The following is a 16396-nucleotide window of genomic DNA, read 5'->3' as shown; positions in this document are numbered from 1 at the left end:
TATATTGCATCAACAGAGTCATGATATCCAACCTGATACAGTTTTTTTTCTTTTCATGTCAGAAAGAAGGTCCAGAGATTGTAAGAGATTAAAGGCCACAAGCTACTTTTATTTCAATAACTAAATGCAAATATTCGGTTTAAATATTTCTGAATTCACCTAGTCGTGTCCCTTGTTTAAACCCTTTGCTTTCAGGTCACTTATCCATGCCTCTTAAGGGGAACTTCTGCATTGCTCAGGTTTCCCACCCTAATCCTCCCCATCCTTATTTCATTCTCCTGTCTCTTAATGGTGAGGATAAAAGAAAATGGACCCTCTTATCCCACCAGGCTTAAGTGTCCATCGTGCAAGTATTAATAGCTTTAGTCCTCAAATCTGTCACCAAGATCCAGATGGCATTTGTTGTTGTTGTTGTTTAGTCATTTAGTCGTGTCCGACTCTTCGTGACCCCATGGATCAGAGCACGCCAGGCACTCCTGTCTTCCACTGCCTCCCACGGTTTGGTCAGACTCATATTGGTGGCTTCGAGAACACTGTCCAACCATCTTGTCCTCTGTTGTCCTCTTCTCCTTGTGCCCTCAATCTTTCCCAACATCAGGGTCTTTTCCAGGGAGTCTTCTCTTCTCTTGAGGTGGCCAAAGTATTGGAGCCTCACCCAAATCTATCTGTTTCATTGTCATGTATTGCATGTGATACCAAGCATGTATCTTAACCTTATCACACCATCTCCTTGAGTTCAATGGACTGCTGAGCTTTCCACCTGCTAGAGTCGCCTTTGTTTCAGGTCACTTGTGCTAGATGTGGCTTCCTAGCCTGCTTTTTTTTTTTTTAGCTTGGCCCTGCTGGCCCACCTTGGCCACTCATTCACTTGATCACGCCTGCAGCATCTTTCACACGTCCCACAGCCATGTGAGAGACGCTTCCTTGCAGCACATGGTGCAGCAGAAGTGGAAAGTGAGAGGTTCCACACACACACACACACACACACACACACACACACACACACACCTTTTCTCATCATACTTGAACCTGAATAAAGCTGAATGGCAGGAGAGTAAGAACAGGCAAAAAGGAAGTATTCTTCACACAGAGCGAAATTAAACTGTGGGGTTCACTAGTACACAATGTGATGATGAATACCCACTTGGACAGTCTAAAAAAATTGGATTAACCTTATCATGGAAGAAAAAGTTATCATTGACTAGTAGCCATCTATGTGGTGAGTGATAATTTGAACATAGAATAATGAATGCAGTATTCCCCATTGGTGTAAGGAACAATTGTATTTTGCTTAGCTAACATCTCCTATGTGGCCATCTAACAGTGGCAACTTCATGGTGCTTGAAGCTGTATCACTGGACAAGCCAAAACGATCCTCGGAGTGTTTCCCAAACTTGGGTCTCCAGATGTTTTGGACTACAACTCTCATCATCCCTAGCTAGCAGAATCAGTGGTCAGGGATGATGTGAACCATAGTCCAAAAACATTGCTCTAGAGGCATCATCAATACACACACACACACACACACACACACACACACAATCTTCTGGATTTCTTTTAAGAATGTGAAATAATGGCACATATTATTAGATGTACTTAGAAGAATTAAAAAAAAATGGGGGGGGGAGTTTCCCTTCTGTGTGGGTCTGAAATGGATAAGGTCAGATGCTGCTTATTATTTGGTCTAGTCAACTCTGTTGAGACCAAGAGACTGTCCCTTGCTGAGCAGGTTTGCTGTATTGCTGGTTCAATCCATATTTCTGAAAGAGGATTAGCAAGACTTGTCAAACACATTTGCCCTACTCATTATTTTCATGAGCATTTCATGAGATAGGTTGTGGGGTTTTTTGCTGGCTTGTTTATGCTATTTATAAAGGTAAAGGCACCCCTGACCATTAGGTCCAGTTGCGGACGACTCTGGGGTTGCGTGCTCATCTCGCTCTATAGGCCGAGGGAGCTGGCGTTTGTCCGCAAAAAGCTTCCGAGTCATGTGGCCAGCATGACTAAGCCACTTCTGGCGAACCAGAGCAGCACACAGAAACGCTGTTTACCTTCCCGCTGTAGTGGTACCTATTTATCTACTTACACTTGACGTGCTTTCGAACTGCTAGGTTGGCAGGAGCTGGGACCGAGCAACAAGAGCTCACCCCATTTCAGGGATTCGAACCGCCGACCTTCTGATCAGCAAGCCCTAGGCTCTGTGGTTTAGACCACAGCGCCACCCGCACCCGCTATTTATAGGCCACCCTATAACAGAAATTATCTGAGCAGCCCTAAAAGATGAAAACAAGAACAAGTTTAAATAATTAGAATTACAGTAATAATGCAGCGATGAAAATACCTCCAAGCAGAAGATGCAAATATGATGCAAATGATGTCAATAGGTATATAGAATGGATAAAATCAGACTATATAGGTGACAATGTCTGTCCTTTTCACATAAATTGTAAGTGAGCTCTGCCTATTTCATGTCCAATAATAGAAGAGGATTTCTTTTTTTAAGAGAGAGACAAAAGTAAGTTGCTAATTGCCTTTACAGTAGAAATGAGCCACCTGTCAAAAGACAGTTCAATTAAATCAAAACAGAACATTGGAAGTTTCTTTTCCAGTTAGAAAAAGACTGGCAAAGATATTCATCTGGATTTCCCATTTCATTCCTGAAAGTATTAGTAGTGAGCCACATTCTCAATGGGTATCCTTTCCAGCTGAACTAGCAGTTAAGACAGCTAAATCAGCAATGCAGCCTTGCAGCCAAACATGGTTGTATTAACCTAGCGAAGCAGAAAAGACCATCTGCACCACCATGAATATTACTAAAATAGAACAGCAGCAGGGCAGGGAGGGAACCTTCTACATTTTCCATTGCAAAAATGCAAGGAAATGCGATGAATGATCTTACTTTATGGGCATGCACCGCAACTGATAAACAAAGAACTATAGTAATTGTCTGAGCTTTGATGTAATTAGCTTGCACAATTGATTTACAGACTGTTTTATAACTCAATTTCACGTGCATTACGAAAACTACACAATGACTTTAATGTACTTTGGTAATTTTCAGCTGTAGCCAGTTTGTCAAGCATACATTAGCTGTTAGGAAAAAGCTTCCTGGACAGCTCCCAAGATGCACGTCTTTGGATCTTTGGGTACAAATTGAAGACGGACAACTCCAATAGCTTTCTACCATGCCGTGTTTGTCTCTTGTTAAATGCTATGGAGTGAGTGAGTGAGTGTTTGTGTAGACAGAGGAGATAGAGGAGTGCCTCTGTCTCTGACATGCTTACTACCACTACACACTGTGATTATTGTTGTAAAGAACCATATGGACCAGTGGAAAATGTTCATGGTTTAGGTAGGAATGCAGATCCAAACATGCATCAGTCTGCAGTGTAGATAGATAAAGCATCTGCACAGAAATTGACATTTGGTATCCTGGGATTCTTATTCTCACTTGGGCACAGAGAGCGTGAATTTAAAGCATGCTCCATGGCTAGGAATGGATGAATCAGCCACCTGTAAAATCGGCATTTTTCTGCAATTTCTTCTTCTTCTTCTTCTTCTTCTTCTTCTTCTTCTTCTTCTTCTTCTTCTTCCTCTTCCTCTTCCTCTTCCTCTTCCTCTTCCTCTTCCTCTTCCTCTTCCTTTCCTCCTCCTCCTCCTCCTCCTCCTCCTCCTCCTCTTCTTCTTCTTCTTCTTCTTCTTCTTCTTCTTCTTCTTCTTCTTCTTCTTCTTCTTCTTCTTCTTCTTCTTATCCCCCAGAAATACATGATTAAATATGTAATCTAAAATGCATTTTCCTCACCAAATATGCATTTCTAAATTCATTTGTTTCTCAAATTATGCATTGTAAAGTTTATCTTGATGAACTGCTCAAGCTGAGAACAGTGTCAGAACATTTAGGAAGTGTGAAAGCTGGCAGATACCTTCGTTCGTTCATGATGTGCAGATCAGGTCAGTTCGCACCTGAATTTGCAGTGATCGAATCCCTCAAGCACCCCTGTCCAAAGTCAACTATTCAACACACCCCACAAACATACATGGCCTTTAAAACTTGAGAGGGCAAAGCGCTTGTGAGATTGGCTGCTACCTGGTAGGGTCCCTTGCTCAATGTAGAGCCAAAGAGCAAAAGGACTCAGGTAGCAACTCTGCCCCAGGAACTTGTCACACTGACTGGCAGTGGTTTCCCAGAGCTTCATGCAGAGGACATTTCCAACCCTACCTCGAGATGCTGCGGTTTGAACCTGGGACTTTCTGCATGCAGTTGCTCTGGAACTGAGCCACAACTCATCTGGGTGGTATACGGCTGGGAAATACAATTGTTCTTCCCCATCATTCATTCAGTGAACATGTGAGGAGTTGTTCAAAAACTCTTTATTTATTGCACATGCAGGGCTTCTATGGAATAGAGTAGTTGTACCTCATTTAAGTACAGCCATATCTCAGGTTACAGCAGCTTCAGGTTGTGTCTTTTCGGGTTGCGCTCCGCACCGAACCCGGAAGTACCGGAATGGGTTACCGGAATTTTGTACATATATAGGATTCCCTGAATCCTTAGACCTCCCCCCACCCCATCAGGATTTCCATTGCAAGTCTTTTCCTACTGCATCTTATAATATTTATCCAAATTTTGTTTATATCCCATTTTAACCATAGGTTTCATACATTACAAGTGTTATATCAGTCCTGCTAACGTTTTTAAATGTTGACTGTGCTCTTTAAGGTAGTCTGTAAACTTTTCCCATTCTTTACTCAATTTCTTGTCTTCTTGGTTCCTGATTCTCCCGGTCAATTTTGCCATTTCAGCATAGTCCATTATCTTGATTATCCATTAAGTATTTTGTTTCAATTCAGAAAGAACACAGATTTTGCCATTCTGCTGTTGCAGGAATTTAAAAAGCGGTTCCTAAACTGGGCGTTACCTTCACAGATAGCCAAAATTAGAAGAAGCAGGCTTCAAGTGAAAAGCTAGGTCTTGATTGAATACAAAGGTATGTAGGGTCCTGAAAATCTAAGAGAGGCTACAAAGTGGTGTACTGTACAGTGACATGATCTAAGCTAACATGTGATTACAAACAACCAATCAAATGATTACAACAACTTTCCCATAGCAATCAGACCCCATAGTCATCATTCTAAAGCAATCAGCTGTTTGTTATGCTCTTTTGACTAGACTACCCCAACTTTTTGCCTCTGTTGACCTGACTCAGCACCCCAAACCCAGCAACAGAGTAGTGGTGGGCAGGAGAAGTAGAGGAGCTGGGGAATGTGAGAATGAGTGCTGGGCAGCAGTTGTCTTCTTCTGAGGTGCTTTCTCACAGTGTTGAGGGGGCAGCCCTCTCAAACATTTTATTGGGAGGGGCAAAGAGACCTGGGCCCCTAGGGGTTGGTGCCCTTGTATCAGCATGACACTGGAGTACAAAAAATGGCTAGCTGAGGACCAAAGTAGCTATGAGCTCCTCTCCAGGCGCTCATGGGCAGGGCCATCTTTACCTGGGGGTGCAAGGGGTGTGGGGCACTCAGGCGCAAAATTCTGGGAGGCACCAAATGTATACCTACTGCCTCTTGATCAGCTTGCAGTGAAAAGCAATGGAGCGGAAGTCCCCGTCCCCCTGCTTTGTCGCTCTGTAGCGTCAAATATTCCCAGCGAGTCAGGAAACATAAGCAGTGTTTTCCGCTGCTTCATTGTTACAGGTGAGCTCAACAACTTTGAGTTCGCCCCCCCCCCTAAAAAAGGTCAACAACCTTGGCTTCCACCTCCCCCCAAAAAATGTCAACAACGTTTGCCCCCACCCCCAATTCGGGGGCACTGGGCAGATCTCTGCATCCCGGCGGCACAACACCCTGTTCATGGGCGTAGTAAGGCATAGTTTGGCTTACTGTGTTGTGCCAACTAGGCCACAGGGTGGATGGCATATTCATTTCTGTGAACTCTCAGGTACAAACCCTGAGATCTTGGGGGTGTCGTGGGAATGGAAGCAGGTTTCCTCACCCAGGGCAAATACCCCCAGCTGAATTATTTCAGCCCAAACTGAGCAGTATGTACCTTCATCGCTTCTGGTTGATCCCTTCACACTTCATCTTTCCTCTGCAACAGATCCAGAAAACATACATTGGGGTGAGTTGAGTGGAGTGGATGTGATTCAGTTCCCTAGTAGAAATTATGCATGGAGTGACAGTTTGCCGCTATGGATTTTGGGAGTTGTAGTCCCAGTTCCCAAAGGAAAATAGGTTCAATTTAAGTTTTGGAGCCCTTGGGGCATTGGGAGGTGGTGGAGGCACCACACAGCCTTTTTGAGCATTTGTACAGTAGCAAGTGGGCCAGAGGGGATGTGTGGGTTTTCCCTGCTTGTGAAAGTCATCCTGAGAATTGCTCCCACTCCCACTCATGCACCAAAGTTTCTGGGTCAGGGCATAAATGTCACATCTTTTCCTTCCTTCCTTCCTTCCTTCCTTCCTTCCTTCCTTCCTTCCTTCCTTCCTTTTTGTGTGAAAGAAAATTAATTAGAATTGTAATCTAGTCCAACCCGTTGCAATGCAGGAATCTTTTGCCCAACGTGGGGCTTGAACCCACACCCCTGATAGTAAGACTCTCATGCTGTACCAACTGAGCTATTTGTGTGGGAGCAGATACACTACATTATAGGTTGTCTTTCCTAGAGGCTCAGCTTTCCAATTTAAAGCTAAAAACAAACATCAGAAATATTAATTAAAGCTGCAATCCAGCATACACTGGGCCTTGAACTCAATAAGGCTTGCACTGGAGAAGGCATGTATAGAATTGCACTGTAGGTATTCAGCCATGACACAGACCCACATTATTTGTTGAAGGACATGAGCAGCAACTTAATCTAGCAATCATACACCTCTGTCTTTGTTTGTTTTTTTCTTCCAGGGATGCCTCACTTTATTGCACTGCACTGCACAGGCCATTGGTCCTGTATTAAGTCATTTCTTTGTAGTGGATATTCTTTTGTTCAACTACAGAGTGTCAGCATATGAAAGAACAAACATTCCCTCATCCCATCAGAATGGGGGCGCCTTCTCACCCTCAGGATTATGGGTGCCTGCTGCCGTAATACGGGCTCCTCCAAAAATGGACACAACATATATATTTTACTTTTACTTTTAGAAGACAACTGAAGGTGGCCCTGTTTAGGGAAGTTTTTAATGTTTGATGCTGTACTGCAGGCATCCCCAAACTTCTGCCCTCCAGATGTTTTGGACTACAGTTCCCATCATCTCTGACCACTGGTCCTGTTAGCTAGGGATCGTGGGAATTGTAGGCCAAAACATCTGGAGGGCCGCAGTTTGGGGATGCCTGCTGTACTGTTTTTAATATTCGGTTGGAAGCTGCACAGAGTGGCTGGGGAGACTCAGCCAGATGGACGGGGTACAAATATATTATTATTATTATTATTATTATTATTATTATTATTATTATTATGCATAGTGCGTGTGACATCACATACAATATGTGCAGGCGTGTGCATGTCATGTTGCATGTCTGCATTGTAGCGACTCCTCTTCCTTCTTCTCTCCGCAGCCAGCAAGGAACCCTTTTCTCTGGCGAGGGGCTTGGACTAGGAGGTAGAGAGATTCTGCCTCCAAATCTGAGCCCCCACCCCCAGAAAAGGGTGCCTCACTGTCTGGCTGCATTGCTTCTCTCTCAGAGGCAACACCACGCCAGCTGGCTGGCTGCCTCTCTCCAGCTTCGCTCATTGACTTTGTGGGTGCCCAGCCCCCACAATTCTATTATTTTGGGTTCCCAAGTACCCATGGCCACCAGGAGTTGGCTCCTAAGCATCAGAAAATTTATTTTGGTGACTGGTGGTCTTTTAAAGCTCCCTTACACACACACACACACACACACACACACACACACACACACACACACCCAATGCTTTCAGAACTCAGGAAGGGGAGTTTATCAAGTAGTTTGGGTGACTTGGTGTGTGTTGGGGTGGTGTTGTATCTGCAGCCTTTGCACAAAAAACTCTGCAAGAAGACAGGTTGTTTACGCGCACAATGTGAATGTGTTGCCCTGTGGATTGTGGCATATGTACCGATCTGCTGATCTCTGTTTGATAGAGTGGTCTCCTGTTCAGACATAGCAAGCGTACCATTGGATTTCAGCGACTGATTGTTTATATATACAGTATATATATATATCTATATCTATATATATACAAAATTCGGCACTTTCCTTTTTCTACTTAGGCAGAATTTGGGGGTTCAAGATACCCGGGCTGAGCCTCTTATCATACCGCAAGCAGTCCCTGCCGCAGGAAGATCCCGATGCTGTGATTGTGGACTCGGCAAAACGCAGCAACGACTCCATGGCGATGAAGCACTTCAAGTCCCCGACAAAAGAAAGCTGCAGCCCTTCGGAAGCAGACGACACCAAGGCGCTCATCCAGCCAAGCACATGTTTGCCTCCGGTGAATATATCAGGACCCCTAGACCATTCATCTCCAAAACGGCAGTGGGATCGACTCTACCCAGATATGCTCCATTCCAGTACAGGACTTACCCATGCCCAGTCAAAGGAAAGTATTTGCAATATAAGGAGAGCATCTTCAATACAAAACATAGAGGGGTTTAACATCCATCCCAAGAATGTGTTTCGGGACCGGCATGCAAGTGAAGGTATGATTTCTTTCTTTTTTAAAAAAAAAAAATCAACACCTGTAAATTGTGACCGTTAAATGGGATGGTTTACATCGTTACTCAGCTTATTAGGCTTTATTAGGGCTTATCCACACTTTTTCAGGCCGACATCAGCCTTTTAACACTCCATGTCTGAGCTTTGGAGTTGTGTGTGTGTGTGTTGCCCTGAGCTTCCCCCGCAAAACCCCGCTCTTTAAAGCTGAATAGGAAAAAAAATGTTAATTGAGGTTTGCCATGGATTAACGTCTGCTCCGATGGAGCTTTAAAGAGTTGGTTTTCATGGGGCACTCAGACATAGAGCTTTAAATCGTGGACCGTGCCTGGGGGAAAAGCGGAGGAAAGCCAATTGTGGAAAAGCTACCCACTGTAATGTTAGAGACTGACTCCTTGGATCTTTTGCTCTCCAGTTGGTTTGGTGAATAATGTTTCCTAAAAATTGGCTGCCCTTCAGCTTAAAACAAGAATAATTTCCTTGCAGCAGCATGGGGAAATCATGCTAAAACTGACAGGAAAATCAAAATAAACACAAGAAATAAAGAACAGAATAAAACAGCAATTCTGCCATGGATTTAAAATGTGGGCAAACAAAGAAACAAACAAAAGTCTGGCTGGCTAGCTTGTAATAACAAAATGGTTTCTTCCTGGTACTGAAAGTCCATCAGAGTCAGTCAGGGCTGACCCAAGATGGATCGTATCTAAGGCCAAGTGATTTTGGCACCTGAGGCAGTAGATCCCACGATATACTCTCCCTGGACATAGCTCAGTTGGTCAGAGTGTGGTGCTGATAATGCCACGGTTGCAGGTTCGATCCCCATATGGGGCAGCTGCATATTTCTATATTGCAGGGGGTTGGACTAGATGATCCTCAGGGTCCCTTTCCAACTCTACAATTCTAGGATTCCATGAATTGTACCTGAAAACGAAAAGGGAGGCAGCACAGCTGCTTAAGCACTGCAAATGTTATGTTGTGAACTGCCTTACAGGTACGGGGGAGTATAAAAGTTTAATGAATTAATAAATAATGGCTTCTCCCTTCCCAGTCCCCATTAACAGTCCTAACTGTAGTTTTCAAACTTTCAAAGTCAGCTATGGATATGACACACGATCCTGGTCTACTACAATGCATTATATAATATTTTATAACACATTCTACATTGGTCTACTGATTACATGGATCCTGAAGTGGTTACAGAGTGGGGCTGCTAAATATGTGTAACTGGCTGGATCATGCCCATCATCAGTTTGCTACAAACACAGGCCTGGATTCAGACAGGTTTCAAGCAGTAACTTCTCAAAACAGTATGCCATCATGTCAGATATGAGAGTTTCTGGCCTGAAGGCCCACTTACCCCTCCCTCCCCCTGTGTGTAAGCACAAGTGCTTTCCACTACACAGAGATGTTTGGATCTCACCCATTAGCAGGTTCCATTAAATAAAAACGTATGTTGGGGTAACAGTTTCAATAAAAAAAATATACACTTTCAAAAATAACCAATGTTGAGTCTTTGGATATAGAGTTTATGGTTTTTCCCCTCTGCTTTTCTTTACTCTGCTGAATATCAGACAATGGCCGTAATGTCAAAGGTAATGTAGACACGTACAATTTATTGTCCAGTGCTTTCGAGAGCCCCATTCCTTTGGCATGTTAACTTGCCTGCTATATGAAATGTACAAATGCAACATTCTCGTGCTGATCTCTATTGGGCTGGGCACATGGTAGAAATTTTGCTTGGTGGATGCATCACGATTCCCTTTGCTCTCACCACGAAATCATCAGCCACCAACAAAAGCTCCGAATGGTTGGGAGGACTGTGGATATGTTATTTTAAATCAGCGTGGTTCAGTGCATCGGTCCCGGTTGATTTTAACAGGAGAGTTGAACATGTGCTTAATGCTGCCTCCCATTAGAATCAACGGAGCTTAAAAGTTCTTAGCTTTTGCTGCCTGTTTATATAGATGAACTTGGTATGCTACCAATCTTATGTAGGCAAAAATCAGACACCTAAGTTTCCAAGAGATGAACTTGCAAAAGTACTTTAAAAATTGGCTCAGAATGATCCTTAATAGCAATGGTAGATTTAAAATCTAATCGTGTTTTGCTTTTTACACGTCAAGGAAATTAATTAATAATAATCTGGACCCTTGTGGCGTTCTTCACTTATTCCTCTTTTGTCTCCTTAAAACTAGTTTCACGCTCCTGGATGGCAGGGGGTATGGTTTAAGCTTACTGTAGTCTTAAAATGTGCATGCATGAATTCCATTTGCAATTTCACGCAGAGAGCATTCTTAATCACATTCAGTACATTCTGGAATTGGTCCTTTTCACCAGGACACTGAACCTAAAAGACAACCAAACAGAACCTTTTCTACATCAGTGTATACAATTTGGATCCACTTCATTATGCTTTTCTTAACACACCTTCTTAAAAATAAAAATCCTTCCAGGACAAAGGCATCACTCAACTGAACTAAACAATTATATTTAGAGCCTAGATTTGGGAGCCGAGTCAGGAAGTGGGGAGGCGGGGCAGAAAGAATTCACAATTCCATGCATGTTGTAGAAAGTTTGTGTACTCGATAAAATGTCTCCTGTCGAAAGTGCATGGCCTGCATGAGCCAAGATCTGTAAGCAGCACATCGCTACTGGTTTATGAAGCACACACATTTGCTTCTTGTGTCCATCAGCAGTGGTTTAGATATAGTATAGTGCTATTGCGTAAGTGAAGTGAAGTAATATTTGTAAGTGGGTGTTGGTTTTAAAGTATTGTACTTTTGTCTGTGTTCTTTTTAAGCAACTGTTAATTTAAGTCAATGTTTGGCATAACAGATTAGGAAGACACTAGTGGATCTGTCTTCCCCTTTCTTGCTGTGCATCATGCAAGAATAGCACAAAGAGCCAAGATTGGATTGTATCCAAAGTTGCACCACTGGAAGGCTGCGGGTACAACAGATCCTTCTCTTCCTCACTGTGTCCCCTGAAAAGAGGATGGGGTGGTGGTTTGAGGACACATCCCAAACATCATGGGTTGTGTCATATGGGGCTGCGGCAGGGATGTAAGAAGGCTGCAATTTCCGTTCTGACTCATAATCATTACAATCAGCACTGTTTCCATTCGGCTACTAATCTGTTTCCACCAATGTTATGTTATTTGTCTCATGGACTACTATTTAACTATTTAAGTTACATAAGTCACTTAGCTTTTGCAACTATTTATGTAACTTATGTAACGGGCATTCATTTCAATATAAAGGAAATGTCAAAACAATGTAAATAAGTTCATTGATTATGTATTGTAATTAACAACAACAACAATGTGAACAAGTATTGATTGCATTCACTTCACCGATTTCTATTCCTGACTACTGACAAACATGTGAACTGCAGTCATTTCTATGCTCTGTTCCATTTTTGTTGGCATTCCTAGGCTGTAATAGAAGAGGAGCATTGGCCCAAATCAGGCAGAATAATCTTGTGAGTGGACTGCAAGATTACTGTACTTGATTTTGAGCAATTCCTTCTTCCCACGGAATGGCAGTCCCACATGGCACAACTCACAGTGTTCCTCTCCAACCCTCGAAATAAACTTGAAGGAGAGGGGCTGTAGGGAGGAAGGTTGCCAGAACATTTGCCTTTGGCTCAGGCAATGTTGGATCCAACCCATTATTTCCAAATGGACATCTTAATCCATTAAGTGTTTGTTCAGTGGGTGCTCGGAGAGCACAAACGCTGATTAGAAGAAACTGTGCTGTGTGACTTTTCTCCCCGATCTCGACATCTAGGTACAAGGGAAGTATGTATTTGTCACAGTTTCCCTCACCCACAACAACTCTGTGGATCAGTTAACAGAGGGAGATTGTTCACTCTTGAGCTTCATGGCTAAAGGGGCATTTGAACCTAGTCCAACTCTATCCATTACCACACCACTGACAGGTGCCCAAATGCCACAGAAGGAAGCTAGTCAGGATCAGGTCCACATGGGAAAAACAACTCTGTTTTTCCCATAATGCAGTACAGTGGCCATTGAAAGATGCCCAATCAGTCTTCTCCTCACTTGTGATCCACAGCAAGTAGTATTCAGAGACATACTGCCTCTGCTACTATATATAGCAACGTGACTAGTGGTCACTGACAGACCTATTATTTTGGTGCTGTTGTCTAATCTCCATGGAATGCTTCTGGATTGACACTGCATATAAAAGGGTTCCTGTGTTCCTGCCTTTAAAAGCTCATGATAATCTGAGGGCTCATCCATGTCTCAGCCTCTCTTCGCTGCTGAATCGGAACAAACGGCAATCAGTTTTTGCACAGATTGCTGTTCGTTCTGATTCACCAGTAAAGAGCGTGTTTTCCTGGGGAAAGCTGTGAGGCAAATGAGAAACTGCTTGGACCCATGTCGAGGAAGAACGGGACAAGCGGAAAACCTCTCAGACCCATTCTTTCTAGGCACGGAACAAGCGGAAGTACAGACCTCAGTGTAGCCTGGGATATTTGAACTTCTTCAAAATCTGCCTGCAGCAGTTCACAATTTCTTCTTGCAACCTACATGCTTGAAATGGATCAAGTGTAGGCAGGTTCTAAGCCAGAAGGCTAGCATACTGGGCCATTAAGTCTTTTACATTACAGGCATGGAATTACCAGTTTGGGGCTGCAATCCAATACCCACTTACCTAGGAATAAACCCCATTGAGCTCAATGGGACTTAATTCTGGGTAGACACGTATAGGATGGCAGTGTTAGGTGCCGCTTTCTGTAGTCCCTCAATATTTCTTCACAGAGTTATGTAATACTGACACCCCACCCTCCGGCCTCTCATTTTTTTTAGGTCCTTTTAACCATATCAAGTCAAGTCTATTAGGATCTACATCGGATTCAAATCTCAACAAATACAGCACCATCAACAAGATCCCCCAGCTCACTCTGAACTTTTCTGATATCAAAAATGAAAAAAAAAGTTCATCGCCTCCATCTTCAGAGAAAACAATTATTGCACCCAAAGTGAAAGACAGGACACACAATGTAACTGAAAAGGTTACGCAGGTAGGGTATATTCTTTTATATAAACTTTAGAGTGGTTCTGTAAAATTTGTATTAATGTGAAAGATGTTGTGGATTTCATTCCAGCTTTTGTCTTCAGACTGGTTCATGCATTTTGTTTCTAAGCAAGTCCTCTAGAAAACAATCACATTTATTCACATGCCTCCTTCACATTCTTTTATGCACCAAGAGAAATGAGGCTGTGGAGTGGGCCCTCTCTGAGGTTACATGGGGGAAATCCTTGCTCATGTAGGAATCATATGTTTGCATCAAGGTGCATGAAATTTTCTATGCAGGAGATGCCCCCGGTGCCTGATTACAGTAAACACTTTCATTTATATAGTTCTTCATATCTATCATCTCTGTGATCCTATAAGGTGAGCTCTGGACTTATGATCTTTCTTCTGCCTTGACTGTGACACTGGGAAACATTTTCATATGACTGCTATGTTTCTCTTCCTCTTCAAGAAATATATAGCTACTGGAGAAAGTGAGAGAAAGGGGACAAATTGGTTCTTTCTATCAACCAACAGCTTGAACCTAACAAAGATTTGTCTACTTTTTTTCAAATGATGCTCCAAACATTGCACTTTGTTTGACAGTTGTAAAATATTTTGAGAGCATAATTTGCAAACAGGCCATTGACCTAACACAGATAGGTCATTGGCAACATGTTCTCTTTTTTTTCTTACCAGATTTTCCCCTGAAATGGGGATTAAATGGGGAAAACATCAACTGGAATTTGGATGCCAACAACATTGTGTGGGCACGGCAAAAAACTTGCCAGCATGAAGAGTACTCATTCACAAGAAACACCCATCTGGAAGCACACTTAGTCTCTTCTCTGTCTAATTTAGAATGTCTTGTTGAACATGGAAATCATTTTGCTGTGTATTTGCAGAATCTACTTGTATAAGTTATGGTAGCGTAAATCCAGTTTCTTCCTCTCTCCCTCTCTCACTCACACACCCCTTAATGCTGGTGGGATAAATCAATGCCAAAATACGCTATTCCAATTCACTAACTATTCCATATCACAGATTAATGTCTTAAAGGGGGCGAATTGATCTACATTTAAATGAATAGCATAATCATTTACACATTTATACAAGACCCTGGCAGAATCAGTTTAGGACAGTCTGACTTGCCAGGAACTCTACAGCTCACTAAATTTAAAATTAAATTTGAAGTGCTCTCCAAGATGCCAAGAATACTTCACAGAATGCTTCCAGGGCAATTTAGCTCATGTTTCTATTCTCTTTATAGTTTTATAAAATTCTGGTCCTCATGCTCGCTTTACAACTACAGTATTTCTTTTGAGGATGAGAAAGAAACAAGCATAGAACCAAGGAGTGGTTTCCTTCCCACGTATAACCTTTTCTCATTCATCATTCCCAGTTTTTGTGCTTTCAGTGCCCTCGGCACGCTGTGTGTGTGACACTTTACAGAGTACGAGAAGACAGGCCTCTGCCCCCAAGGAACTTGGGGAAGGGTCATAGCTCAGTGGCATAGCATCTGCTTTGCTTACAGAAGGTCCCAGCTTCAATTCCCAGCATCTCCACATAGTGCTGGAAGAGAGCCCTGTCCAAAAGCTACCTGTCAGTGTAGACCAGGTGTGGCTAACCTTTGGCCCTCCTGATGTTTCTGAACTACATCATCTATGGCCATTGACCATTGGGAATTGTAGTTCAGCAGTATCTGGCAAGCCAAAGGTTTCTCACACCTGGTGTGGACAATACTGAGCTAGATCAGGTGTGTGAATGATCTGACTTGGCATCAGACAGCTTCCTATGCGACTGTGAACTGGCAGTCTATTCCATCTGCTTAGAGTTTGAGGAACCCCTGAAATTTAGAGTTGTTCCCATTCTGACCTGACTGTTATGACCCACATGAGGTTTCCCCCATCACCCCGACTCTTTATCCTGAACCTTCAGGTTGCAGGTGATGGGAAAGACCTTCGCCCAAGACCCTGGACAATCACTGCCGGTTAGAGTAAGACAGTCCTGGGCTAGATGGGCAAATTGTCTCATCTGATATAAGGCAGCTCCTTATGTTCACTCAGCATTGCATCCCATGGCCTTAAATGCTACACCTATTGGCAGTGACGGTGCTTCACATTTGCTCTTCGTCGTTCACTTCACTTTCCTCTGCCACATAAAGAAAATTCCTTTTATTGATGCTGTGGCCTTGCCTTTGATATTCCTGGGCAGAGAAAAGTTTGAAGAAATTCAGTGAAAAATATAGCAGTGGCCAGTGGGACGAAGCAGGAGGGACATTGCTTACTTGGCTTCCCAATGCTGTGGTCACTGCTGGTAACTGAGAGGGTGAGAGACAATGTGGCAGGAAGGTCAACACAGTGCGAGAGCAGCAGCAGAGCCAATCTGACACTCCTGCCACTGCACCTGCACCGCACCAACTTCCCCTCTCAGTTATCAGCAGCATGCCATGTGGTTATAGAGAGGGGCCATGTAAGTGACACCCAGCCTACTGTGCCAGCTGCTAATGGAAGGAGAATGCCAGTACATAATTTTAATGTTGCAAGGGAAAGAAACAAAAAGAAGCAAGTGAGGCCAACTGAACAGGTGGTGGGGTGTTCAGTGGATCTTTTTGATTTACCACAGTTCTCTCCCCCCCCCACCCCTAATTTTAATACTACCAGATGTGCAAATATTTATCACCTGTCCAATCCAGTCT

At 43.2% G+C, this 16396-nt stretch overlaps 1 protein-coding gene across 1 annotated transcript in view; it reads left to right on the top strand.

Annotated features, from left to right (window-relative positions):
• Nucleotides 1-16396, top strand: part of KCNH7 (potassium voltage-gated channel subfamily H member 7) — a 252913-nt gene that overhangs the window by 166130 nt on the left and 70387 nt on the right. The window contains exons 5-6 of the mRNA XM_035132633.2: nt 8218-8646; nt 13491-13705. Of these exons, the coding sequence (XP_034988524.2) occupies nt 8218-8646; nt 13491-13705 (644 nt within the window). The remainder of the gene's footprint in view (nt 1-8217; nt 8647-13490; nt 13706-16396) is intronic.

Source organism: Zootoca vivipara, chromosome 1 (assembly GCF_963506605.1).
Source record: "Zootoca vivipara chromosome 1, rZooViv1.1, whole genome shotgun sequence".
In the NCBI taxonomy this organism is placed as follows: Eukaryota; Metazoa; Chordata; class Lepidosauria; order Squamata; family Lacertidae; genus Zootoca; species Zootoca vivipara.
The sequence above is the reverse complement of the archived record's forward strand: the minus strand, read 5'-3'. Positions and strand labels throughout refer to the sequence as shown.